This window comes from Squalius cephalus (genome assembly GCF_949319135.1).
Source record: "Squalius cephalus genome assembly, chromosome: 13".
In the NCBI taxonomy this organism is placed as follows: Eukaryota; Metazoa; Chordata; class Actinopteri; order Cypriniformes; family Leuciscidae; genus Squalius; species Squalius cephalus.
Window position 1 is genome coordinate 37,789,066 of NC_137134.1, and position 27,988 is coordinate 37,817,053.

At 38.8% G+C, this 27,988-nt stretch overlaps 1 protein-coding gene across 1 annotated transcript; it reads left to right on the forward strand.

The window, feature by feature from the left end:
- Positions 1–728: 728 nt before the first annotated feature.
- Positions 729–27,839, forward strand: LOC307170049 (uncharacterized protein). Its single transcript, XM_079891044.1, has 7 exons — positions 729–765; positions 1,461–1,502; positions 14,485–15,162; positions 17,862–18,521; positions 21,563–22,192; positions 22,408–23,826; positions 24,052–27,839. The coding sequence occupies exons 1-7, from the start codon at positions 750–752 to the stop codon at positions 25,905–25,907; spliced, it is 5,301 nt and encodes a 1,766-aa protein (XP_079747170.1). The 5' UTR covers positions 729–749; the 3' UTR covers positions 25,908–27,839.
- Positions 27,840–27,988: the final 149 nt, after the last annotated feature.

The window sequence follows — 27,988 nt, forward strand, 5'->3', positions numbered from 1 at the left end:
CATTGGCTACTGATACGGCAGGAACCAATCAGCTGCGCCCTATAGATAACGATGTGATAATGAACAGGTGAGTAAAATGACCTATTAGCCTGCACCATCTAGATCAGGGGTGCCCAATCCTGCCGATCGACTGTCCTGCACAGTTCATTTCCAACCCTAATCAAACACACCTGAAGTAACCAATTAACGTCTTCAGTATCACATGAAAATTAAAGGCAGGTGTGTTTGATTAGGGTTGGAGATGAACTGTGCAGGACAGTGGATCGGAAGGAGCAGGATCGGGCACCCCTGATCTAGAGTTTCATGCCAGAACTTTGTATTTATACGTAAATGTTATTTGTTACTGCTGCCAGTTAAAATCAGTCAATTTATATTATACTTGAGAAACACAAATATATGTTTTAATGAAGGTGTTTCAGTGATATTCATAAATAAATTTAATATCCTCTGTATGTGTTTGTCTGTGTGCTTTATTCTTTATGTGCTATTTTATCACAAATTATCAGAAGTATATGGCAGTAACTTACAGCTGCTATACAAACCAGCACCACCAAACAAGCTTCAATCCCAAAAGTGAAAATCAACCCAGGCTCTAACCAGCTACTGCATGTTCCAAAACTCAGCTTGAGCTGGTCTAGCTGGTTTTGATTTCTTGTAAATCACTTTTCCGGATCTCTGTGGGCGGCACAGGCGAGTCTTGTTTTTCAGTGTTTTGTTTTCGATTTTGATTTGAAGGTGTTGGTGTTGAAATGGCATCGAGTTCAGGTAAGAATCAAATTACAAAAAAATTTATATACAGCAATGTTTACTCAATGATTTCTGGAGTAAATATGAAATATTAGCCAACAGTATGCAATGGTTTAATTTGTTTAGTTTATTAAATGATATTTCTCCGCACTCTTATATTTATGTTTAAAAGTAGCATTGAACACCAGGAAGAAACTAATAACCCACATAAAAGGCTACATCTCACATACATTTTTATACATATAAAACATTTCAATACATATCAAATATCTACCCCAGCATTATTATAATTTTGCATTTTTATTTTAATATATATATATATATATATATATATATATATATATATATGTGTTTATATATATATATATATATATATATATATATATATATATATATATATATACATATTGTGAACGTTTTTCTCAGTTTCTCCTGCACAACTGGGATTTAAACTCGGCGAGCATTTCTGCTGGTTAGATCAGCATTAAAGAACTGATAAATAACAGATATAATATTTGTCTCATTTTAAATAAACACACAAAACAGAAATGAAAAATTAACTTAAGAAATGTACTTTTGCTATGGTTAAATAAATGTTGATATCTTTCAAAGATTTCTGATTTAATTAATTCATAGTGGCTAAACTCTCTCTCTCTCTCTCTCTCTCTGTGTGTGTGTGTGTGTGTGTGTGTGTGTGTGTGTTTTCCCTATAGCAGCAGCAGGTAGTAGTAGTCCAGAATCTGATCATCCGAACAGTAAGTACATTAAATCACTCACAGTGATATTAGGATGTGTCAACTTGAAAAATGTATAAAATTTATTTTATGAATCAGTGTTGTATTAGTTAAAATTCACCCAAAAATGAAAGTTATGTCATTGTTTATTCACTATCATGTTGTTCAAAAAACCTTTTTCTTTTGCTGAACAAAAAACATCCAAACAGCACATAAATCATTCTAGATGATACCCAATTTACCAAGTTGTGGTATACAGACCCTTATAATCATAACTGCTTGGTAATTACAGCAAATCCATTTTTGTGAATGATTCTCTCTGCCTGTTGCCTTGGTCTTCATCAACAACATTTTGCACCACCTGTTGGTGAGGTTACTAACAGCAGATGGTGTTTAGAATTGCTGCTATTCCTTAGATGTGCTAAGTCAAATATTCATCCAAATTTGAACCACTGAATTTGTGGAAGTGAGTTTATAAAGCGAAATAAAATGGACCGAAATTTGACAGTTGAATATCATAGGTGGTATATTTAGACAAACTGAATATTTTAGAAATTAACTTTGGAAGGTCAATATGTTTTATTTTAATGAAATCATGTGTGAAATATTTTCTTTTGAAATTTTCACATCTTAAATACAACCCCCCCCCCCCCCCCCCACACACACACACACACAAATGCGAGCTCTGAAAATTCAGTATATTGAAATGCAAGAACAATTAATGCATCAAATCCTATCTTAAGACTTTCGTACATCTGCCTTTTATTTTTATATCCTTCAAAATCTGTGATTTTTAGTCCTCTGTGGAACACAAAAGGAAAAAAAAACTTTTTTCCCCTTCCAAAATGTTTCCCCATTCCAATTATGATGTGTGTGTGTGTGTATGTGAGTGTGTGTGTACCTTAGCGAGCAGAAGGGGTGTGTGTGTGTTTGTGTGCGAGTGAGTGTTTGTTTGCAAGGCTGTACATGTGTGACATATGTAAGTCCCTGTGTGTGAGACAGCCATATGGAAGTAAAATAATGTCAAATGTTTTTGAAACAAAAAGCCTGTTGAGTTGCACTACTTGAAAAAAAAAATAGGCATTGCATCAATGTTGAATTTACTGTAGAATTTGAACCACTGAATTTGTGGAAGCGAATTTGCAAAACGAAATAAAATGGACCGAAAATTGCCTGTTGAATATTATAGGTTGTATTTTTAAACAGTTTGACTTTTGGAAGTGAAATATGAAAGGTGAATATGGATTATTGAATTTGTATTAATGAAAATGTGTTTGAAATGTTTTGAATTGAAATATTCACAGCTTAAATATTCAACCATGTTGAATTTCAGCCCATAAAAATACAAGCCCTAAAAATACAATGCATTAAAATGCAAGCATGGTTAATGCAATGCATATTTTTTTCATTTGCCATTATTTTACTTCCATACATATTATTGTAGCAGAGTTTGTGCTGAATACAGTGTAATCAGACTTAAGTAACAGAAATAAGCACAAATGTCAGAACACCTCCAGGGCCAGAAAACACGTCAGACCCCAGAGGGTTAAGCGTGCAGGGCAACCACCCAGTAGAGCACTACAGTAATCTAGCCTTGAGGTCATGAACGCATGAACTAATTGTTCCGCATTTGTCTATGAGAGCATATGACGTCATTTAGATATATTTTTAAGATGGAAAAATGCAGTTTTACAGATACTAGACACGTGACTTTCAAATGAAAGATTGGTATCAAAGAGCACACACACACACAAACACACACACACACCCAGGTTCCTAACCGACGACGAAGACTTAACAGAGCAGCCATCAAGTGTTAGACAGTATTCTAGATTATTAGCCTACGTGAGGAATGGGTTACTATACTTGGCCTTCATGTCTTTCACTTTCATTAAACTTTAAACTACTTTACATTTCAAACTACTTTAAGCCAGGCACAGCCTAGGCCCACCCACTTTTCAACAGGGCCACCCAAAACTTGTCTTAAAAAAAAACCAAAAAAAACTTTTAATATATTCTAATTTTGTCAAGAATTATAAAAAAAATCGGCAATAAGCTCATAATTTGTGCTAAAATAGTCTAAATGTTTAGTTTTAAAAACAATTTTAAAAAGCTGGCTATGTCTATTGTGATGTTTCTGCGCAAGTTCAGCAGACAGTGGTTCGGGTTTGTTCCGATCAGAGCTCGTGAGTGGAGAGCGCATCTCTGAATATTCCGCTCCGCTCGCTTATTCCCAACCCATAATGGCCTGAGCCTGGTTCGAAAATATGTGGAATAAGGGCTGCCTCCGACTAAGGTTTTTTCTAGTCGACTAGAAGTTGTTCATTTAAGCCATTCGTGGACAAATCACCCCTTTATATTAATTTAATTACTTAGGCTATATACCCTATAGGATAATGAGCGTTTATGTAATATAAACAATGCAACAAAATATTTAAAGAGCATCAAGCTATTAAAATCTATATTATGTATACACACAGATAATATAACAGTACATTAGTCAGTAATTTTTATTAGGTTAAACAGTGATTGGATAACGTTTTTAATTTAAGGCCCACCCACAATTGGTCTGGCCCATCCAAAACTGGAATCCTGGTGTCGTGCCTGCTTTAAACTGAAAACCTTCAAACTTTAAGATTTTAAAACTAATTCAAACTTTCTGATCTGGCTTTCTCAAGCCAACTTAAAGTTTGTCTCAACAAACTTTTTAATCTAGTTCTGGGTTTCCCCAGGTTTGATCACCCCAAATTTAAGACTTTTTTTAAGACCTTTTTAAGACCACTTTAATGAAAATTAAGACCTACATCGCACCCATTATGCAGTCGTAAAACACCAGATCAAATCCCAATAATGACTATTCCTAACAAATGTTTTAATTAAAAATACATTTATTATAAAAAAACTCATTCAACAATACACTGCAAAGTGATGTTTTTGGTAAATATCAAATATTCATAACAATAAACAGATAAACTAACTTTTCAAATCGTCTTAGTAAAGTTTCTCAGCATTCAAATTGCTTCACCCATTGCTTCCAGAGACAGACAGATAGGTAAGAGAGATATAGATAGGGGTGTAACGGTTCACAAAATTCACAGTTCGGTTCAATACGATACACTTGTGTCACGGTTCGGTATGTTTTCGATACAGCAACAAGAAAGAAATGCCAGAGAATTTTTTTATTTTTTTTATTAAAACTAACATAATAAAGTATGATTTTTTTTTTTTTTACTTTGAGCAATGATGGAGCTATACTAGACTCTTCTTAGGAGCATGTAAAACAAAACAGCTCCTTGGAAAAAATGAAATGTATGAAATGCAAATATTGTAGTAGTTATAAAAAAAGGTCTATTTTTAGTTCAGATTAACATTTGAGGGCAGCAATTGTATTAATAATGTCAAAATAAAACCAACGTAATGTTACTTGAAAGCATTATAGCCTACTATTCCTGCCAAACTTCCATGGTTACAGTGAGTGTTACTACAGTAAATCCATGGTGAATGTTGCTGATCTGTGGACACTGGATAGTCCATTCATGGCACAATGTTTCTTCCTGGTTTCCACGCGCTGTTTGATCCGTTAATAACGGAGAAATGTGAATGTTTCTCACTAAATCTCACAGTGATGTTATTACTTCTGTGGGGAATTCAAATGCTTTCTTTACTGGATCTCTTATTAGCGCTGTGTAGTAACAGTGTCTCTTGATCACGATCGGCTCGCGCTGCACTGGTCCAAACAGAAAACGGTCCGTTAACCACACAATAATGAGTAGTTCAGTTTCGGTCCGCTTACATTACATTTGCACATTTGATGTTGGACAATGTTGTGGTTTTTATGAGTGCGCTTGTCACGCGCAACGCGCCTACATTTGAAATAATGAAAAATGGTCCAACGAACCGTTCGGTTTGAAAATGCGTACACCGAACCGAACGACACTTCCCGATGTCTCTCCTCTCGACTGATTGATTAGAATGTTGATCCATTGCCACCGGCGCGAAAACCCAAACTATTGTTTGTGCATACTAGAAATTAGACGTTCTCTGACGTTACGCTAAACCCTGTTGAATTTTCACGTTGTTGTTGTTGTTTCCCCCATTTCACCTTGCATTGCAGTCTGGTTGACTTTGAATAAATAGGCTAGTATAATGAAATTTAAGACCTTGGTTTAAAAAATTAAGACTTGGACAACGGAATTTAAGACTTTTTAAGGCCTTAATTTAGGAACATAACATTTAAGACCTTTTTAAGACTTTTAAGACAGCCTAGGCTCTGAGATCTGCACACAAAAACAAATGGTTTAGCCAAACAATCAAAACCAAAACAAATAGTGTTCCAACCAATCACCGACAGGGGGAGGGTGTTGTGAGGTTTTGAGCCAGCTTTTTCTTCAGCTCTGACTTTGCGTGCAGCTGTGCACGAGCACAAAACCTCACAACACCCACCCCCTGTCGGTGATTGGTTGGAACACTATTTGTTTTGGTTTTGATTGTTTGGCTAAACCATTTGTTTTTGTGTGCAGATCTCAGAGCCAGGGCTGCCTACAGAGACGCGTTTTTTTGACGGCATGTTAATGGAGCGGGCAGCTAGCGGATCGTTAGGAAAAAAATATATATATTTTTGGGCCTGAAATCACTGATACCACCTTTAAGTAGCTTTTTTGCGTATCTGTACTTTAATGAAGTATTTAAATTTGGGAAGACTTTTACTTTAACTCCACTACATTTCAAGGTCAAATATCTTACTTTTTACTCTACTACATTTTCAAAATCAGTCGTTCCTTTTTATTTATGAGTGGATAAAAACTTAACTGGTCAAACGAGCCACCAATCACAGTACAGCGCGCGCGCTTTGTTTTGAACTTGCCTTGGCGGTATCTACTAAGCGCGAACCAGAGCCGTTAAATATGAGAGTTGCGGCCATAGACACTAGACAGTATATAAGAGGTTGCGACACACTAGGCTTGTTCGGCTTGAACCGGCGCTGCACAGACCGATCATGATGTTTTATGACATCAAAGTATAGAGCGAAATCGCGAGAGCGATTGAAAAGCATACTGAGCCGTCTACTCTCTTATCGCTCTAGCGGTATTTTAATGTCATTCACCAATTGGTCTGTGCAGTGTGCAGCGCCGGTTCAAGTCGAACAAGCCTACTGTGATCCTGCCGCCGCGCGGTCACGTGATTCGTGTAGCTATCTATAGTTCCAAACAAATTCACGTTGCCAATGATTTTAAGCGGGGCAGAGAGCAGAAGCTATTACTGCAGCAATTATCAGTAAATAATCTATCTATCTATCTATCTATCTATCTATATATATATATATATATATATATATATTTAATGGCATTGTGCAGGTTTATGTGAGTGTATCATAACATTAGGATGTTTATAATTATGACCATAGACACTCGTGAAAAACAGTAAATACTGTAACTAAATACTAAATACTACTATGACTAGTTAATGTAATTTTATTAATAGATTGATGTGCCAAGAGTGACGTTAGAGTCTTCACGTAGACTGAGTAAAGCAAGAGTCATCTTTTATTATTTGAGATAGTGATAGAACTAAAATAACTTAAATCTTTTAATTTTGTAGTGGTAAAATCTTTTAATTTTGTATGGATAATGATTCATTATCCATAATAGCACATTTGTTTGTAGATGGTATAGTTAAACCAGTTTAATGGTCATAATTTGCTTAAATGAATCCAATTTGGTAAATATCCTTGAACATTCTTTGTAGAATTTGTGTAAACAATTTATTACAGTTGATTCTTCAAGTCATATTTTGCTTGTTGAAGTGTTGGAGTGACAAGTGAACCTCGAAAAATTAGAATATCGTGCAAAAGTTCATTTATCTCAGTAATTCAACTTATAAGGTGAAACTAATATATTATATAGACTCATTACATGCAAATTAAGATATTTCAAGCCTTTGTTTGTTATTATTATGGCTTACAGCTTATGACATACCAATTCATATCAATTCTAATTTTCTGTGATTTTGAATTTGGGGTTTTCATAAGCTGTAAGCCATAATCATCAAAATTATAACAAATAAAGGCTTGAATTTAAATATCTCACTAATGACTGAGAGCATGTAATGAGTCTAATATATCAGTTTCACCTTTTAAGTTGAATTACAGAAATCTCAATCTTGCCTATAGGGCAACCAAAGGGCTAGAGCCGGCCCTGGTCAAGACTTTTTACTTCATAAAACTAAGAACCTATCAGAGGCGCCTGGAGGAGTTTATCTCAGGCTACACACAGATTTTTTTTTAAGTTACCCCAGTCACTGAGCGGCTTTGTGTTTTCAGATGAACAACGAAGATAAATCCTCGATTTCTTTCCAGTCACGTGAATGCTTTACTTTGCGTGTCGGAATGTTGAATCCAGACCACTAACCTACTCTACAGGTTTATGGAAATTCAGGTCCATTTCCTAACTTTTTGTTTAAATAGGCTATAACCTATCTTACATTATCATATATAATGCCATATAAAAACCATAAAATAATGAGAACACCAGCTAGCCTACTTACCTCAAACAACTCTGTTGGTATTATTATAATTAGTATTATTATAATTATTGATGTTGCATTTAATTATTGCATCACTTATGCAGTACACAGTATGTGAATTATATTATCAGAAAACTAAACACAATCAGCGTTGTCAGGCTTTCATTTGTGCTTAATGGATAAAACAGCGGAGCTGCGCTCTCGGGTTTATGGCTGCTGTCAGTTTTACCTGCCACAACAGGCACTGTTTTCAACACTACTGATGTTTTAAATCATTTCCCAGAAACAATCAGAAAAAATCTACAAGATTTAAGAGGCTTTGTTTCTTTATCCCTAGTTTTAGGCCTTTTTGTAAATGTTTCAATCAAAGTTGAGCTGTTTTAGAGATTGTTTATTCATTTTGAGCCTGGCTTTAAACATTATCCATCTGTACTGTCATTTACTAGCCAATCAGAGAACTTTTCCCTATCCACCACCCATGGACACACATATACACACATATACGCAGCGTTTACAGAGCCGTACATCAATGCCAAGCTGCACATAAACTAAAAATCGCAGCCTTTGCGATTTTAAAATCGAGATAAGCCATCTCGATTTAAGTGCGATTTCATGCAAAGTGCTATTAATCGTTCAGCCCTAGGATGAAATGTAATACAATAGCAACAAAACAAAAACTCACATTAACAAATATTTATAGTCTAACAAACACACTATTTATACTAGAGAAAAGGATAATTTAAACCTCAAAAACAAACACAAAAAGAAAGCAAATTTAATCTGGCCGTGCTTGAATCAGTCTCACCCACACCTTTGACTATACACAAACAAGGCTGCCGCTACAATAAGAGTGGATGCTTAGACAAAGACACGATCACAGATGACTTTCACCTACCAGAAGAGGCGCAACCTCGACCAAATGCCAGCCACAGGACTTCATCCACCGTGCCGCTCTGAAAATAAGCTAACATTAGCTACAGTATGCCACTGACAACCCAGCCAACATCACTCAACATACTGAATGGCGACTAAATGATGACACCGGAAGAAAGGGGCGGTGACACTCTACTGCAGCCCACTGATAGGACAGACTAACCAACCACATGCAGGGAGAAGAACTTCACTGGACCTGCCACATATAGATTATCCGGATGGCACCAAGACCTTGGTTTAGGCACGGAGGGGGCTCTCCAGGGTGCCAGTTGTTCACTTTACCAATACAGGACCTGTAAAAAAGAAATTAGCTACATTATATTCACAGCTTCCAGCCTTGTCAAGGTTGAAATTGGTCAAGCTCTTTGTGGCGAGCAGGACGAGGCTGAGGGCCGTGGGAGATAAGATAAGATAAGATAAGATAAGATAAGATAAGATAAGAAAAACTTTATTGTCTGTCACAAGTGACAGAAATTTGTCTTTGACAAGGCAGGCTCAGATAACATAAAAACACATACAAAAAGAAAACATAAATATACACTCAAAACAATTTAACCACATTAGCTGTACAGACATGTGCAAAATGCAAAAATGTGATGTGTTCTATACAGTAAATAATTGTTCAGTGTAGTAATGACCGTGGGAATAAAATATGTTTTGTATATGTTTTTCCTTGCAAGTGGGACTCTGTAGCGTCGACCTAATGGCAATAACTGAAAGGATTTATTAAGGGGAAGGGTGGGTTCCTGTGTGATTGTAGTGGCTTTCCTCAATACTGACCGGGTGTGAAGTTCTGTTAAGGGAGTTTGAGGGGAGCCTATTATCTTACTGGCTTGATTTATTATTCGGGCAAGTTTGGATTTGTGCTTATTGGTGAGGGCATTATACCAGGCTGAGATATTGAAAGTGAGTATGGACTCGATGAGTGACCTGTAGACCCAAATTAAAATGTCCTTGCTCACCCTAAAATCTCTAAGTTTCCTCAGCAGGTGTAAGTGCTGCTGCGCTTTCTTATACACAGTGTCTGCGTGCTGTGAGAAAGACAAGAGATGTGTCCATCTCTGTCCCAAGGTATTTAAAAACATTGACTTGTTCAACTGGCTGACCATTGATGCTGAGGGGTTGAAACATTTGCTGTGTATTCTTGGTTTCCCTATTCTGACAGCACAGCTCCTTGGTTTTATCGATGTTGAGCTCCAGGGAAATTTCTTGGAATGTTGTGACCAGATTATTAACTGTCTGGTGGTAAACAGACAGTGCCTTAGTATCAGACAAATGGGTTACTAAGGCCATATCATCAGCATACTTAAAAAGAAACATTCCATCTCTGTTACAGGATATATTGTTTGTGAAAACAGAGAAAAGAAAAGGAGATAAAACCTTGGGGGAGCCCCGTATTTAAAAACTGTTTCCTAGAATTAAAGCCGTTCACACGCACCTGTTGTGGTCTGTCCTGTGAAAAGTTCTTAATTCATAAAATCAGTGTTGGGTGGACCTGAAGCTCGACTAGATGTTGCAGAAGTGTGTAGATGTGCACAGAATTAAAAGCAGAGGAAAAGTCCATAAATAAAATCCTTGTGTGAGTCTGTAATGAGTCCAGCTGTCTGGTCACAGTGTCCAAAAGAGTTAGAGTTGCATCCTCCACTCCACGTTTAGCTTTATAAGCAAACTGGAGTGGGTCCAGTCTTCGTGTCACAGAGCTGGAGAGGTGGTTACCTACCACTCTTTCCATACATTTGCAGAGTAGCGATGTCAGGGCAACTGGCCTAAAATCCTTGGGGTCTTTGGCATGTGTCTTTTAGGAATCGTGATGATGGTTGATTCTTTCCACTGGTGAGGAACACAGCTTGAATCCAGGAGGCTCTGAAAGAGCTTGGTGAAAACCCCACTTAGCTGGGTGGAGCAGTCTTTAAGCACTCTGCCTCTGAGCCTGTCAGGGCCAGGGGCTTTGTGTGGGTTCACTTGGCTTAGGACAGATGCCACTAGTTTCTCATCTATGATGAGAGCCTGGTTGGATAGACTGGGGCTGGGGGGATTCCAGCTGGCTGATGTGCTACAGTTGTCGAACCTGCTGAAGAAGTTGTTTAACTGCTCTGCAAAGGAGGCAGGATCTTGACAGTTAATCACTGCGGGTTTAGGTGTTCTCCCCATCATGGTGTTTAACCCCTGCCATGCCACCCTCACATTCCCAGAGGTTAATTTTTGTTCTACTTTGTCCTTGTAGTGAATTTTTGCCATCTTAGCCTTCCTTCTAAATTCTTTCTGTAGCTCCCTCACCCGGAGTGTGTCACCTTCTAAAAAAGCCTTCTTTTTTAAAACCAGACAGATTTCCATGTCCTTGGTGACCCACTGCTTGTTATTTGGATGTATTGTTATTTGTTTAGTTGGAGTTACCACGCCCTCACAGAATAAGATGTAAGAGGTTATTACATCAGTCAGTAAATTAAAATCGTTCCCGCAATCCTCAAAAAACAAACCTTAATGTGTGGTGACGTCACATTTGTTAAAATCCCCCAGCAGAAATAATGGTTGTTCGCCAGATTGGTTGACAGCCCTATTGTAACTGTCTGTTATATGTTCAGCAGCAAGTGTGAAATCCGGTCCTGGTACATATGCTAAAATCACAGTGATCTGGGAGAATTCTCGGGGTAAATAGTGCGATCGGAAAGACACAGTCATTATTTCGAAGTGCTTGCAACACTCAGTCTCTCTCACAGTGAAGTTGGTTGCCCACTTGTTGTGGACAGCTATACAGAGCCCGCCCCCAATCGACTTCCGTGTTTTCCGTACATCCCTGTCAAAGCGTATGATGTTAAAGCCATCCATATCAAAATCAACGTCCTCAGAAAGCCAAGTTTCCGTAAAACAGAACAAACTTGTTTGCCTGTAGTCTAAATCCGACCTCACGAGTGTGGACAGCTCATCAGCCTTGTTCCGTGTGTAGACGAGCCTGCCTGGGTTGGCGGCGAATGGGGTATCTGGTCCTAAGAAAAGTCGGGAGCGAGGCCGGTGGCGTGATTGCTAATGGGCGACACCTGTGAGACGCACTGGTCTTGTATCTCTCACGGAGGAGCGGAAGCATAAAAGGAGGAGCGATGACAGTGGAGATCGAGAAAGGCCAGGCCTGGATTTTATTTGATGTTTATGTTTTATTTGATGTGACAGCAGTCGTCCGTGAGGAAGTCTTTAAATGTTCGCCAAACAACGAACTGCGTTACACTCTGCTTTAAATAGGACAGTTCGCCAAAACATACAGATAACATGTTCTTTCTCTCAGTGAGAGGTGCAGACAATCTTATTCTCTAGTCAAATAGTCATTCAAACGAATGAAAAAGTCGTCATTTAAAAATAATGATAATCAATTAATAACTTGATTATATAATGAAAATGTATACAGTATATCTATCTTTTTTTTGAGTTATTACAACTCTCAGAGTTATTGGGATGGTTATGGGTATGACAATGTTGTATGTTTGGTCCTGTCAGAATAGATCTGCTACGCTGCTGCTGCGACCGAGCAAGTACGGGACTTGATACTGCCAATACATACACGACACGCTGCTGTGAGCAAGTCAGACATGCTGCTGCTGTACAATATAGCGAACATGAATTACCCCCCAAAAGAGCAGGTGACAAAGTATTTGACAAAACAATACAAGCCAAGTGTACTGTACGTCAGAAAATCCCCCACCCCCAGCAGATCTAACGCCAAAACATGTACTGCTGCTTCTCTGAAGAGCCATAGGAACGCGTGTATGCTAGCTATGTGTGCCTGGCCCTTTAGTTTTGAGTATGAGAAATGGGGTGTATGCTTGGTCTTGGCGGACTAGATCTGCATACGCAGTATTCCCCCAAGCAGATCTAGTCGTTAGACATGTAGGCTGCCATGAGGTGCATATAAGACGCGCAAAGAATCTCACGGTGTATCCCTATGTGAACTAGTTTTTTTTTTTAAGGGTGTCCCTAATGACTTACCATCAACGAATGGTAACACGTTTCAGACTAATAGAGATGAGAAAAGAAACCCCCCACAACCACCTGAGCAAATAGCATGATGATTTAGCATCGTTTGATAATCATCAAGGTCAAACCCTCTATATTCCTATTTGTAAATGTGGAGTCATTTGGACAACGGATGAATAATGGAGTATGACTATGAGTTTTCAGCTGACTGAGCCCAAACATGCACGAGTAACTGAAACATTAGCCATGAAAATTGTTGTTGGAAGTTTGTAAATAAAGTAATAGCGCCAGTTAAATGGCTATGTTTTCTCATGAACATTTTCTCATGTCCACTATGCTTAATCGCAGTAACCTTACATAAAAGGCTTGCTGATGCTGTATCTTAACACACATCTCTGCTGCTGTATGCTAGTATTTTACTTCTGGTCAAACTGTTCAACCCTTCAATAGTGTCTTGGAGATGTTGTCTGAGTCTGACAGAAGATCCGCTCTGATTCTGCTGGGGTGCAGGCCATCAACACGGAAAAGCCTAGGTCGCTCCCAGAAAAGACTTCAATTATTTACGAAGAGCAGTTTCTGTTCATTACACCATGATATTACACTATTCATTTAGAGCAAATAATCTACTGAACCTTTCATGTCCTTGTCGGAACGTGGGAAGCGGTCCGGATACGATGATCCTCGACGCGGTGATGTGCTGTGTGCCGTCTGGATCAGGCTCCTGAAGTCCCTCTTAAGAACCTCCGTCTGCCGCAGCCTGATTTCGTTCACTCCCGCGTGCAGCACGACATCTCTGACGCACTCGTCACAAATCAGGATCTCGGGAATCTGAGCAGCGACATCGAGAACACGAGCACCAGGAAAGCAGTGACTGCAGAAATTAATTATTTAAAAAAAAATTGTTAATGAAACCATTTTATCTGAGGTTTTTTTTTAATCAGTAATTTCTTACCGTGTCATTGTATGGTTTGATTGTATTAACTTCTATTAACTGGTAGAAACAGAATGACTTTAGCTAATTAAGATTGCTTCCAAGGTGATTGGAGTTCAACAGACATTGCTTCAAGACATTAATCACATCCATTACACAAAGAGTTTGTCCTCCCATCAGGCCATAGACAGGGAAACTTGGGGGAGTACAAGGAGGTTTAAGAACTCATTCATACCAACTTCTATATCCATGATAAATCGTCTGTAACCACGGGTAATATGTTGATACTTGAATTGATGGTAATTGGATCCCCCATCGACCCCTCCAATTTCTTTTATCATATTTTTTTTTTTTTACTAGGCTTTTATTTATGTTCTTTTAATTTCTTTGTTTTGGATGTTTATGTGTGAGACCGTGTTAATGTGATGTGTGGCACCTGTGCAAACCAAATTTTCTACGGGATGAATAAACTGAACTAAACTAAGACCTGGCAAGCCACATGATTTCTATAAAAGTGTGAGGTGTGGCTCTTAGGTTCCCGAGTGCCGGGTTAGGGGCTAGAATACACAGTTTGTACAGTATAAAATCATTATAACTTTAGAAAGTACATTAAACATTGAAACCCAATGTGTGTGTGTCTGTGCTCTTTTTCAGGGAGTGATCTGAGGATTATTCTGCTAGGAAAGAATGTATCAGAAAACAGCCGAGTGGGAAACATCATACTGGGAACAGCAGTGTTTCACAGTGAATCTCCTTCATCTTATGCACAGCAGCACAGTGTGAAAATCAGTGGAAAGGTGGAGAAGAGACACATCTCAGTCATCAACACTGCTCCCCTGCTCCAGCCACAGCTCACACAGTATCAGATCACACAGGGAGTGAGAGAGTGTGTGTCTCAGTCTGCTCCAGGACCTCCTGTGATCTTACTCGTCCTGCAGTTTAAGGACTTCAGTGAGGAGGACAGAAACAGAGTGATAACTGTGCTGAAACTCTTCAGTGAGAAGGCCATTAAACACACCATAGTGCTGACTACTGATGGAGAGTCTCTCACATCCAAATTGACTTCTATTGTAATGACTAACACTGTCCATAATTTAATAAAGGAGTGTGGAGGAAGACATCTTCAGTTTGATGCAAGAAACCCAGGATGGCGCTCTGAGATGATCAGAAGGATAGAGAAGATACTCCAGGAAGAACATGAAGAATTTCTCGTCTGTAACATGTATGAGGATGAAGATGATGGATCATCAGTGGATGGAGTTCCAGTGAAGTCTGATCACAAAGGGGGTGGAAAACTCAATCAGATCACAAAAAGAGGAGGTGATGGAGGAGGTTTGTTAGTCTTCTTTTTTTTCAGAATAAATCTTTTAAGCAAGTAATATGCTCATGAAAAAAAATTTTTTGTCCTTTAAATTTTTACCCGCCATTCTACACCTTCCGTATTTTTACTGTACTGTTATTCGGTAGGTGTCACTATTACACATCTTCTGAAAGAGTACAGAATCTCCAGATCAAAAAACTGGTGAAGAAGCAGAAACACGTGATAGAAGCATTGCTAATGCATGTTTGTATTTTTTGACAAAACATGATATTCTCAGCTTTTTGTTCAAAATGTTGCTTTTTTATGAAATGTACCCACATATTAATGAATGAAGCTAGAATAAAACTTTTTTGTTTTGCATTGTTTAAAAGCAGAGGCCCTGTCTTTATTTTGCTATGTTGCATATTCAGATATTCATAAATAATAAATTATGGGGGCCATGAAATATTTATGAAAATGGTCAAAAATGCTGGTGCTGGAAACTTTTTTAGTAAATGCTGACAGGAAAAGAGTTGTAAGTTACAGTGTTGTGGGACAGGTAAGGACAGGGAAAAAATCTAATCTGATTTGTTTAGGTTTAAAAGCTTCTAAAAATTTTGTAAATAAAAATAAATTATATTTTTGAATAGAGTATCAGACATTGACATAAAGACTTAAATCGATTTTTCAGACAAAGTTTGAGTAATATTGTTACTGTTGTTAGACTGTCACTGTTTGTTCTTTGTTTGTATGTTGCCAGAAGCACACCACATTAAACATCATTGTGTCAGTGTTGATGGATGAGTAGGGCTTTTATTAAATGTCAAACAAAACAAGAAAATGAACAAAAACTACTATACACCCAGAGCCGACGCCAGGAAACATACATCAGGGTGTGTGTATCTCAAGTAGGGTTGGGTATTGGTTGGGTTTTATCCGATACCAGTGCCTACTCGGTATTTTTCAAACGGTTCCGGTGCTTAAACGGTTCTTGAAACGGTACTTAAGAAAACTAAACTGCACACACTTTATCAAAAAAATAATACCTGTGTGTGTGTGTGTGTGTGTGTGTGTGTGTGTGTGTGTGTGTGTGTGTGTGTGTTTGTGTGATTTTTCTGAAAAAGATTTTCTGATTAAATGAAAAATTGTGCCCTTTAAAAGGCTACTGATGTAGCATAAAACACTTGAGTTAAGATCAAAATTTTGTCTTCTCATATTATGACTTTTACAGAACAAATATCAGACCCTGAGCAGAAATATTTAACACACACAGTATAGCCTCATATAAATATACTTGATATTGATATACTTCATACTTGATATGCAAGATTTGCAGTTGGCATTAAAATACTAGACTTACCCGAAGAGGAACACTGGGAGCTGAACTTGAACTTTAGTCAAGCGTGTCAGAGGTTTTGGGTTCTAATCCGCATTTGTAGTTTTTTTTTATTTTATTTTATTTTTTAAACCGATGATGCTCATCAGTGGTTGTATATCAAGCAGGGACACTTTGTGTCCATTATATTTTGAGATTTCACCAGAACGAATAGATATGAGGCGCCATCTAGGGCTTAAATCAAACTTCATTCACGCACATATGAAACCCTTGCATACACGTATAGTCACACATACATGTATACTGCTGAATGCTCAAACTAATACATATGAAATGCACAACTTCTAAAGTCGCTCACGCACACACACGCAAACTCTACACACACTAGACGCGCGGAACTCTCCGCGCACATACTCATCTGAGACGCGAGCACACACACACACACACTCACACAAACTCTCCACGCAAATACTCATCTGAGACGCGAGCACACACACACACAAACTCTCCGCGCACATAATCATATAGACGGCGCCTCATAAATAGATCGATCTCCGCAACGTATTGAACGTATCGCGTCCGAGTGAAGACCGGTGTGCGCAAGTCACGAGAAAACACTGTATCCGCGCTACTGATCGCAGCGGCAACGAGCACTTTGATCACTTGATTTAAAAAAACACATTTCAGCGCTAGATCGTCTCTTATTTAACAAACGAACTAAATGAATGCTCTGCTGGTTTACTGGAGATGTTTTATTATTGGATCATTCGTGCCGCGAGATGTTTTATAGGGTGTGGTAAAAAAAACGTCAGGAACCTAAATCAGGCACCGAAAGTTTCGTTCTTATTCGGTCTGGTTACTACCGTTTACGTCGGAACCGGTTCCGGTATCCAACCCTAATCTCAAGCATTTGTAAACGCTTTCAAATGCATGATCGATTTGCACTTTCACTTTCCCAGGAGGGAGGGGAGGGGTGGCACAGTAACTTGTTTGGTGGAGCATGGCCAGCCAATGCCCCCCCTTGGCGCTGGCCCTGTTTACACCGTAGGGGGAAAATACAGGCACAGCACGGCTGAGCTGAACATGGCAGAGCTAGGCTTGACACACTGGGAATATCACGCATGCAGAAACATTCGACAACACCATTCCACTTTTGTATTGTGAAAAGGCAGCCTTGACATTCTGCTAAAAAGCCCCTTTTGTATAAAAAAAAAAAAAAAAAGGTGAATCGGGTTTGTTACACCATGTGGGTATATGATGACAGAATTGTCAGTTTTAGGTGAACTATTCCGATACAATGTAATATTATATATAATATTATATTTTTGTTGTTGTTTAATGAAGCATACAACAGGTACAAAGCTAAACTGAGTCTGTGTCTAAATATTGTTTCAGTGACTACTTCTGGAAAAGCAAAGCTGAACATTGTCCTGTGTGGATATAATGCAACACTCAAGAACTCAGTGTCTAAAATATTTCGAGGGGTAACGTGTAAACCTCAGAAAGAGATGAGTAAAGTGTGTGTGAAGAAAGAGGAGAAGATTCATGGACGGCAGATTACTGTAATAGAGCTTCCAGCTCTCACTCGGCTCTCAGAGGAGGAAGTGATGCGGGAGACTCTCAACTGTGTGTCCCTCTGTGATCCTGGAGTTCATGTGTTCATCCTCGTTACTCCTGTCGGGTCACTGACTAATGAAGACAAAGCAGAAATGGAGAAGATTAAGAGAATATTTAACTCTAATGAGCACTTCATGGTGCTTTTCACTGCTGAACTCACTGGTAACAAAAGTGTGGCAGATTTTATAGCATCCACAGAATCTCAGAGCGTCGTGAGTCTCTATGGGAGTGGGTACAGTGTGATGGGGTTAAAGGATGATAGAAACTCTGTACAGATCTCAAAGATGCTGGATTGTATAGAGAACATGAAGACTGAACCCTATTCACTTCAGATGTATATGAGAGCTCCAGAGAAGAGAGTCAGAGATGAACTAGAGGAGAAACTGAGTGTGAGAGATAATGAAATCAAAGAGTTACAGGAGAAGATCAAGACACTGGGTGAGTGAATTCATTTACTTTTCTGAATAAAGCATTTTGAACTTGTGAGAATACAGTAATTACAGGTTATTACAGTACAGTTCCATACATTGATAAACACCCTTTACCAATTTCAAGGAGAAAAAAAAAAGACTAAAATTACTTGATTAAGCCAATAATTCAGTGACTCTTTCAGAATAACAGTCACTAACCCTGCATCCCAATGTCCATACTATCCATCATTTGTGAGATTAGAATGTGTCTCAAAGTATAGTATGTTGAAAAGAGTATGTCAGAAGTACCGGGATGGTCTACTGTTTCCAGTAGATTTTGGAAGTGTGGATCTGTGCTCACTATAAAGGCTAATATTAGCCACAACCCACTGCGCTTTGGAGGATTCGGTTCAGAACTACAAACACGTGTAAAAAGTAAAAAAAACACAAGCATGGCAGACGTGCGTGACCTGACTGACGGATAGTAGAGAGTAGAGATAAAGTAGAGACCCCCCCCCCCCCCCAAAAAAAAAATAATTTAATGACTGAGTAGGAACGAGTGAGATTTAACAGATGAAATAAGTACAACATTTTCACTTATTAATAGAATTGAACTATACTCCACAGTGATGAATCCCCCCCCCCCCCCCCCCCCCCCCCCCCCCCCAAAAAAAAAGCAGTAAGCTGCATTGGCATAGCAATACCAGTTTTTCTCACAGGATTTTTGGATCACTGTGGTGGGTGGACCTCTGTCCCTCTAGGGGGGTTTGGGGGTATGCTCCCCCGTAAGAAAATGTTGTGCTTTTTAATGTTAAATTCATCAATCTGGTGCAAATTAAACAAATAAAAATTCAAAACTCTTTTAGTTACAGTGTCTGTCTACATTACTACTACATAATAATAGTTATAATATTAATCCCATGATAGTAATAGCCATATATTGTAAAACAAATGCACTGAAAAATAAAGGAAACTTTCATAATTAGTTTTGTACTAATTTCTATACTTGAAAGAGTATATTTCTATACTTCACATTAAAGATGTGATTGGGCTAGCCCAGTGTCAATCAAGAAAAGAACCAATGTGGGCCGCTGATCTACGTGTTTCATGGGGTGTCAGAAAAAAAAACAACTAACGCTGACTTTTTTTTTGACCAATGCATTACACACTAATTACGCACTAACCCAGCAATTAAGCAAAGCAAAACGAATAGGCCGCCGATGTACGAGTTTAATGGGCCATTAAGACAAAAAACAAAACAAAAAAGTATGAGATGTATCGGCCCAAAAAGCACGTCGGCCCACCGGGAATCTCCCGGTAGTCCCGATGGCATTAGCCTACATGCCTGGATGTCACACAAAACAAAATCCTACTTGTAGCCTTTCACCATCCACTTATTTAGCTGCTGTCGCATCAATTGACATGCCATCTCATTTCCCCTCTTTCTTTTTCTATTTTTAGCCCCCAACAGCTTTTTTGTGTGATCCATCTTTTTCGACGACAACTCACTTGTTTCTGCTCGCTCAGCACTAGGGATGTTAATCGATGACCGTTCGACCGATGGTTGACCGTATCAACGTTAACCGATCAAAGCTGTCGGTAGTCGGTTAAAAAAAAAAAGAAGTGATCTCTAAATTAGGCTATTATAGACAGTGGACTTAACGCTACTACAGTTAGCATCTCATTCCAATATCTTTTTGTGTGAATTGAACAAATCCCTCACACTCAATTTTTCATAACTCGCCTGTTTGTACTTAATAAACCAATAAAAACATTTGGCGCGAGGTCACAGTGTTTGGGTTCGCGTGCTCACAAGGTTTGCGAAAAGTAAAGGCTACAGGCTAAAACACTCGAGGTTAGAGCCAGGGCAGACGACAGGATGAAGTGTGCAAAGAAAAGTAGTGTGTGGGACCATTTCACCAAAAAGAATGACAAGATGTAAGTTGCAACTTGTGTGATACAGTGCTATCATCATCTTTCTTTATTATTGTCGTTAGCACTACCTCAAACTAAAGCGGCGTCTCTTCGGAGCTGTCATTTTCTTAATGAGCCGCGGCAATGTTTCAAATGAGCTTCTAACGCTAGACAAACGGCTTTATTTTTCAACGCGATCACCTTGTACCCAAACCATTTCGAAACTAAGGAGCCATTTGTCCTCCGATTACATACAAGCTCCTCGGCGCCGCGTTTGCAGGACTCGTGTTTCACGCTGTAGGGGATTTTAAAAAAGTGACGTGAGTTGAAGAGCGGTGCCGGGGCAGTGTGTGTGTGTGTGTGTGTGTGTGTGAGCGGGAGGCAGAGCGGCAGAGAAATTGCAGGAGCGGCTCGAAATGGCTGTTATTTCAAATAGTGTAGTAGCATATTTTAAACTAATCAGTTAACCGGTTTCAACCGGTTAATGAGGCTCGGTGGTCGGTCAAGAAAATTTGTAGTTTTCGCCATCCCTACTCAGCACTCACGGCGCCCGCGCGCGATATCATCCCACCCTCTTCTATGTCAGAATAATGACACTGGCAACATCGCTGTCTGTATCTGACAGGACAGTTAACATTGTAAGCTAACTTACCTCAGGCTTGCTTTCCGACGTGCGGTTCTTTGTTCGGCAGTGTGTCCAGTCGTCAGACTCGCGGTGTAAAAGACTTTGAAAACAATTCTGTCCTACTCTGACTCGGATTGGCTGTCAGGTTTCGGCATTAGGAATGATGATTGCTTTTTTAAAGTTTATGGTAACTATAGAGATATAGCGGGTAAATGCTGGCCATGAACACGACATCAGCCTGCACTTTGATCGTAGATTTAGTTGCAGTAATCAGCGCAAGCGGCTCATGACAGAACACAGACCGACTGATGACACCATTTAAGTAGAAAATCTCAAATGAATATTGCTAAACTCCCTGTTGAAGCCACTACCATTTTACCTGGTTTTACTTGATTTCATAACGATCACATGGGAGAGGTTAGAGCTTTATCTTCAGTGTTTCCACAGGACTAAAATCAATTCAGCTAAGACATGAAAGGTTTTTAAAACAGTTAAAACCACATTGTTAACCTAGTTTATTCCTTTGACAGATCCAGAGGGTGTGAAGCTGAATCTGGTTCTGTGTGGGAGTGACGGATTAAAATCCTTCATATCAAACCTGATCCTGAACCAGGGAGCCAGAAGATCAGCGCTCAGCACAGGGTGTGTGAGGAGAGACGTGGAGCTTCATGGACGTCTGGTGTCTCTGGTGGAGCTTCCAGCTCTGTTCAACACTCAGATCTCAGAGGAGGAAGTGATGCGTCAGACGCTCCGCTGTGTGTCTCTCTGTGATCCTGGAGTTCATGTGTTCATCCTCATCATTCCTGATGCTCCACTTAATAATGAAGACCGAGCAGAAATGGAGAAGATCCAGAAGATATTCAGCTCAAGAATCAACAAACACACCATGATCCTCATATACCAGAATTCAAAGGACAGGACAGCAGAACTAAATGAAGAAACACAGTCTGTCATTGAGAGATTTGGAGGACGACATCATTTCATTGGCCCCGACACACAAGTGTCCATGTTAATGGAGGAACTACAGCAGATGGTGGAGGCAAATAATGGTGTTTGTTTCTCCACAGAGACATTGTTGGATGTACAGATGGAAAAACTGCAGACATTTGAAGAAATGAAGAGGAGAATCCATTCATTAGAGACGTGGTTTCAGTCAAAAGGTAATGATCAGAAAATCTGCAGGGATTAATCATGGCTGCAAAGGTTTACAAAGATTTGTGAGAAAAATTACATGCTGAGTTCAATAAAATAATATGATTGGCACATGATCCTTCAGTATAAATTATACACAATATTCTCTGATGACCTGGATGATGAACAATCTTCACTTAAAATTCAATATACTGTTTTTAATTTTTATTTGATCTATCTTTAGATTCCAGAGAAAGAGAAGATGATCTGAGGATTGTGCTGCTGGGAAAAACTGGAGTTGGGAAGAGTTCAACTGGAAACACCATCTTAGGAAGAGAAGCATTTATATCGGACACATCTCATGAATCAATTACTAAAGAGTGTCAGAAAGAGAAAGCTGAAATCAACGGCCGACACGTTACTGTGATAGACACTCCAGGACTGTTTGATACTGAACTTACTAATGAGGAGATCCAGAGAGAAATCAAGAACTGCATCTCCATGATCCTGCCTGGACCACATGTGCTTCTCCTACTGATACCAGTGGGACGATTCACTCAAGAAGAGGAAAAATCAGTTAAGATCATTCAAGAGACATTCGGTGAAAACTCTTTAATGTACACAATGGTGCTCTTCACCAGAGGAGATGATCTGAAGAGCAAAACCATTGAACAGTGGCTTGAAAAACCTGGATCTGTGATCAGAAACCTCATTGAAGAGTGTGGAAACAGATTCCATGTGTTCAATAATAATCAGACTGGAAACCGAACACAGGTGTCTGATCTACTGCAGAAGATAGACCACATGGTGAAAGTAAACGGAGAGAGTTACTACTCATGTAAGATGTTCAGAGAGATGGAAAGAGGAATACAAGAAAAACAGATGAAGATTCAGATAGAAAGAGTGGAGCAACTGAACAGAGAGAAAGAAGAACTGATGAAAAAACACAAAGAAGAGAAGAAGAGGATGAAGATGATGATGGAGGAAGAAATACAGAATCATTACAAAGAGAGGAAGACAAGAGAAGAGGAGTTTAGAAAGAGAGAAGAACAGTATAAAAGAGACATTAAAGAAAGAGAGGATGAAGAGAGAAAGATGCGAGAGGAGATGAAGAGAGAACGAGAGGAATGGGATAAACAGAAACAACAGGAAAGACAAAGAAGAGACGAAGAGGATGAGAGAAGGAGAAAGAAAGAACAGGAAATGAGGGAGGAATATAATCAAGAGAAAGAGAGATTGAAGATGAAGATAGAGGAAGAAAGACAGAATCAAGATAAAGAAAGAAAGAGAAGAGAAGAGGAGGATGAGAGAAGGAGAAAAATAGACAAGGAAACATGGGATGAATATTATGAGAAACTTAAAAGAGAGGGAGAAAGAAGACAGAGAGAGAGAGAAGATCTTCAGTTCATACATGAAGAAGAGATGAAGAGAGTGAAGATGAAGATGGAGAAAGAAAGACAGAATCGTGATAAAGAGAGAAAGAGAACAGAAGAGGAATATATAAAAAGAGAAGAACAATATAGAAGAGATATTAAAGACATAGAGGATCAAGAGAGGAAGATGCGAGAGGAAATGAAGAGAGAACGAGAGGAATGGAATAAACAGAAACAACAGGAAAGACAAAGAAGAGAGGAAACACATAATACAGACACACACCCTCAAGGTCAGAATTATAAACATGACTGTGAAAATAAATCTGCATTGTTTATTCTTTTGATATTTTGTTGTTGCTTTTGATCAAATTTATTTATTAATAATTATAATAATATTATGGGGGGGGGGGGGGGGGGGGGGGGGGACCACTGGGATGGACTGTTGTAAATAGTTTGCTCAGGGTCCCAAATTGAATAAACTGTTATTAATCTCTAAACTCTATTGTCATTTTCAGATGATGAAGATTCACCCTCAGATCCTGGATGTTTGAGAATCTTGCTGTTTGGGAGGACAGGAAATGGAAAGAGCGCCACAGGAAACACAATCCTCGGAAACAACGAGTTTCACAGTAAAGCCAGTTTAGATCCAGTGACCACTACTTGTCAGAAGGGAGTTGGTAAAGTTGATGGTAAAGCTGTAGCTGTTGTTGATACTCCAGGACTCTTTAACACCTCACAAACATATGAACAAATGGTTGAAGAAATTATGAAGTGTATTTCACTGTCCGCACCTGGACCTCATGTGTTCATCATTGTGTTGAGTTTGGGAGAAATCACTCAAGAGAAGCAAGACACTTTAGACGTGATAAAGAAGATATTTGGCCCAAAAGCAGCAGATTTCAGTATTGTTCTCTTCACTAAAGGAGATGAACTGAAAGAGCAAACAATAAAACAATATGTAGAGAAAAGTGGAAATGATGAACTCAAGAAACTGATCAGAGAATGTGGAAACAGATTCCTGGCTTTTAACAACACAGAAACACAAGATTGGACACAAGTTACTGAGCTGATAAACATGATAGAAGAGGTGAAGAAATCTAATGATGGCCGATACTTCACTAATGAGATGTTTGAGGAGGCAGCGATCTCCATTGAAAAGAGAATGAACATTCTAGAAGAGAATAAAAAAGAAAATCAGGCTCAAGTTAAAGAATTAGAAGCCAAATATGAGACGGAAGTCAAAAACATGAGAAAGAGACTGGAGGAGAAGAAACTAAAGATAGATGAGGAGAGAGAGAGTCTGGAGAACAAGTTCAGAGGACTAGAGGAAACACTGAGGAGAGAGTTTGAGGAGAAAGAAAAATCAGACAAGAAGAAACGAGAGGAGAAGGAGGATCGGGAACGATCAGAAGAGGAAGAACAGCGAAGAGCTGAATATGATCAAACAATAGAAGAGATGAGGAGAGAGAATGAAAATCAGAGATTACAGTGTGAAAAACAGCAAAAAGAAAGAGAAGAGGAAGATAGGAAGAGAGAAGAAGAATATAAACAAGCTCAAGAAAAGCTGAAAACTGAGCAGGAACACATCATGACAGAGTTAAGAAGAAAACAGGAAGAGGAGATAAAAAAGAGAGATTTAGAGGAACAAATGAAGAAGGAACAAGAAGAGGAAGAGAGAGAAGAATGGATGAGAAAAATAAAAGAGACTGAAGATGAAGAGATTCAAGAGGATATGAAACGACAGCAGAGAGAATGGGAGGAAGAGAAGAAACAACAGATGAAAGAACGAGCGGAAGAGGAAAGAGAGATAAAAGAGAAACATGAGGAACAGCTGAGAGAAAAACAGGAAGAACTGCAGAATATTAGAACGAGATTTGAAGCCGAGAGAGAAGAAGAAGAACAGATGATAGAGGAGGAGAAACAGAAACAGATAAGAGAGAGAGAAGGAAAAGGCAAAGAATATGAAGAAGAGAGAAATGAAACGGAAAGAGATTATGAGCAGCTGGAGCGAGAGAGAAAAGAGGAGTGGAAGAGGAGAAAACAAGAAGACAAAGAGAGAAGAGAGGAGAAGAGAAAGAGATGGGGGAAAATGATGGAAGATCTGAAACGAGAGCAAGAAGAAGAGATCAGGAGAAGAGAAAGAGAGGAGAGAGAAATAATAGAAACAAAAGAAAAAGAGTGTGATGAAATGAAACAGAAACATAAAGAGGAAATAGAGAAGATGAAGAAGAAACATGAAGATGAAGCCAGAAAACAAGAAGAAGAATTGAATGATTTCAGTGAGAGAAAAGATCAGCAGGTTCGGAAGCTCAAAGCGAGGCTTAAACAACTATATGATGCGGAAAATAAATGGTCATGTATCGTCTTGTGAAACAGTTTTAAACTGATGAGCCAGATAATCTATGTGTGAAGGGGTTTTCTGTATTTCTCTTTCTCTCTATCCACTCAATCAGGGCTCTTCAGATCTGCTCCTGTCCTCCAGAGTTTAGTCGTAATCCTGCACTTACACAGGTCTGCCGCTCATTAACTGATCCTAAAGACCGTCATGAAGGTGTTTGATTAGAGTTGAAGTTCTACAGGAGTAGATTTGAATAGAGTTGAACTATAGCTCAGGTCTAACCCAACAGTTTTCATAACTAACCCTTTTTATTTCACTTAATGCACAACAATTTGTTGATTTTAATTGCAAATCTAGTAATCTGTACTATTTGTGTTCTATGCCTTTGTTACTCAGAAAACCCTAGTTAAGATAAATGGATTAAGCTGAACTTTCAATGAGTTACGGCAGACTTCAGACTCTAGGAGTAAATGTTGAAATACTATGGGTTTATATTACCATGGGTTAGATTTTTTTAGTGATTCATGTTCTGTTATTTTTGGTTTTAAAAAGGTTTGTTATGTTTGCATTTTCAAGAGGTTAACAGTGTAGAGTTTAGTAGAGTAGTGTGGAGTATAATAGAGTTTTTGTTATTCATTTAATAATTTTTTCATCTCATTATTCAATTTAATCATAATCATTTGACCATTTGATCATTTACCATATTACCTATTTTTCATGTTTTTGACGTGTTCACGTGAATTTAATTATTTTTGCGCAAGATTACATACAAAGTCAATGCAAAGACGCGAATTGGGCGAAATTTTTCAACTCAAGCGTAAAGTTCACACGAGTTGTCGCACAAGCCAATCAGTTAACAGCTTATGACAAGTCATCCTCAAGTAGCGCTGGAAACGGCTGTCATCGAGGTGCAGTTCCTGGGGTAGAGGTTAAATTGTGTGTGTTGTGTGTGTGCGACTCTGGATGGTGCTGTGAACCCAGACACCTCGGCGTGTCGGAGTTCCACAACAGGTACAGGGCAGCAAGAGTAATCATCTCCAACATGGTTGATAACGGAAAATATGGCAGAAAGAAATGTTGATGAAGATGATGATGATGATGATGATGATAATGTGCGTGAAGACACTTCTAACCATAATGTTTTTATTTGCGCGAGTGATGCGAAAACAAGAAACATCCTCGCAAGTAATCTAGAGCAAGTAATGCGATATGAATATACGCTTCACTTTTGGTGTGAGCACACCATTAGAATGCTTGCTTTTGTTATTTAATCTTATTATAGTGTGGTTTTAATGGATGTTGGTCTTCATAAGTAAAAGATGAGAAATGTCTCCATTTCAAGGTTTTTACCGTCACAGGACGATGTTGTGAAGCAGTAATTTTCTGTAGCTTTTGCTTTGGTATAATAACACTATGTATGTGTATCAAAAAATGTACTAATGTATTATTCTCCTATCTCTCCATTTTATTTTTCTGTATCTTACCAAAGGGCTAGAGTCCCTTTTAAGACAATGAAAATTGCAAGATCTTCTTCCTGTTTTGCTGTCAGAGGTGAAGAACTGGAAACAAGAACTGTCTGCTAGCCTAATACCCATATACTATAAAGAGATTGAGAGACTTAGACTCTCTCTGCCTCTTCTTGTCTTCTTTCTTTCTACTGATCGACAATAGACCAATGTCGAGCCGACGTCACAGTTACGTCACAGCGCTAGCTGGTGGCAAAACAAAGGGAAAACTGGAGGTGGCCAATACAAACCAGCACAGATTCGGCTACAAAATAAGGAGCTTAAATTATTATTATTGTTATTAAATGTCATCTTGTTGTGTTGTTGGGTGCAAGAATCGACGGAGTACAGGCTCCAATTGGAAATTTTATCACATAATGTTTTCTAAATGATTGTGATTATTTGTGAATCATCTATGATTGTATACATTGTTTTGACTGAAGAAAGGGTAATCAAATACATAGTTAAAAAATGAATATGCTGTGTCTGGAATTTTTATTTCTAGAAAATATTCACATCATTAAAATTGTACCGTATGTCACTTTATTGTCGTCTTCTGTCTGGCCGTGGCGCTGGCGAGGCAGAACTGCGGATCGAAGGCTACCACAC

Excerpts from the sequence above, each read along its gene's own strand:
- LOC307170049 (XM_079891044.1), top strand. Across the intron at positions 1,503-14,484 it reads AGAATCTGATCATCCGAACA|GGAGTGATCTGAGGATTATT; the intron begins GTAAGTACATTA and ends GCTCTTTTTCAG. Across the intron at positions 15,163-17,861 it reads AAGAGGAGGTGATGGAGGAG|TGACTACTTCTGGAAAAGCA; the intron begins GTTTGTTAGTCT and ends ATATTGTTTCAG.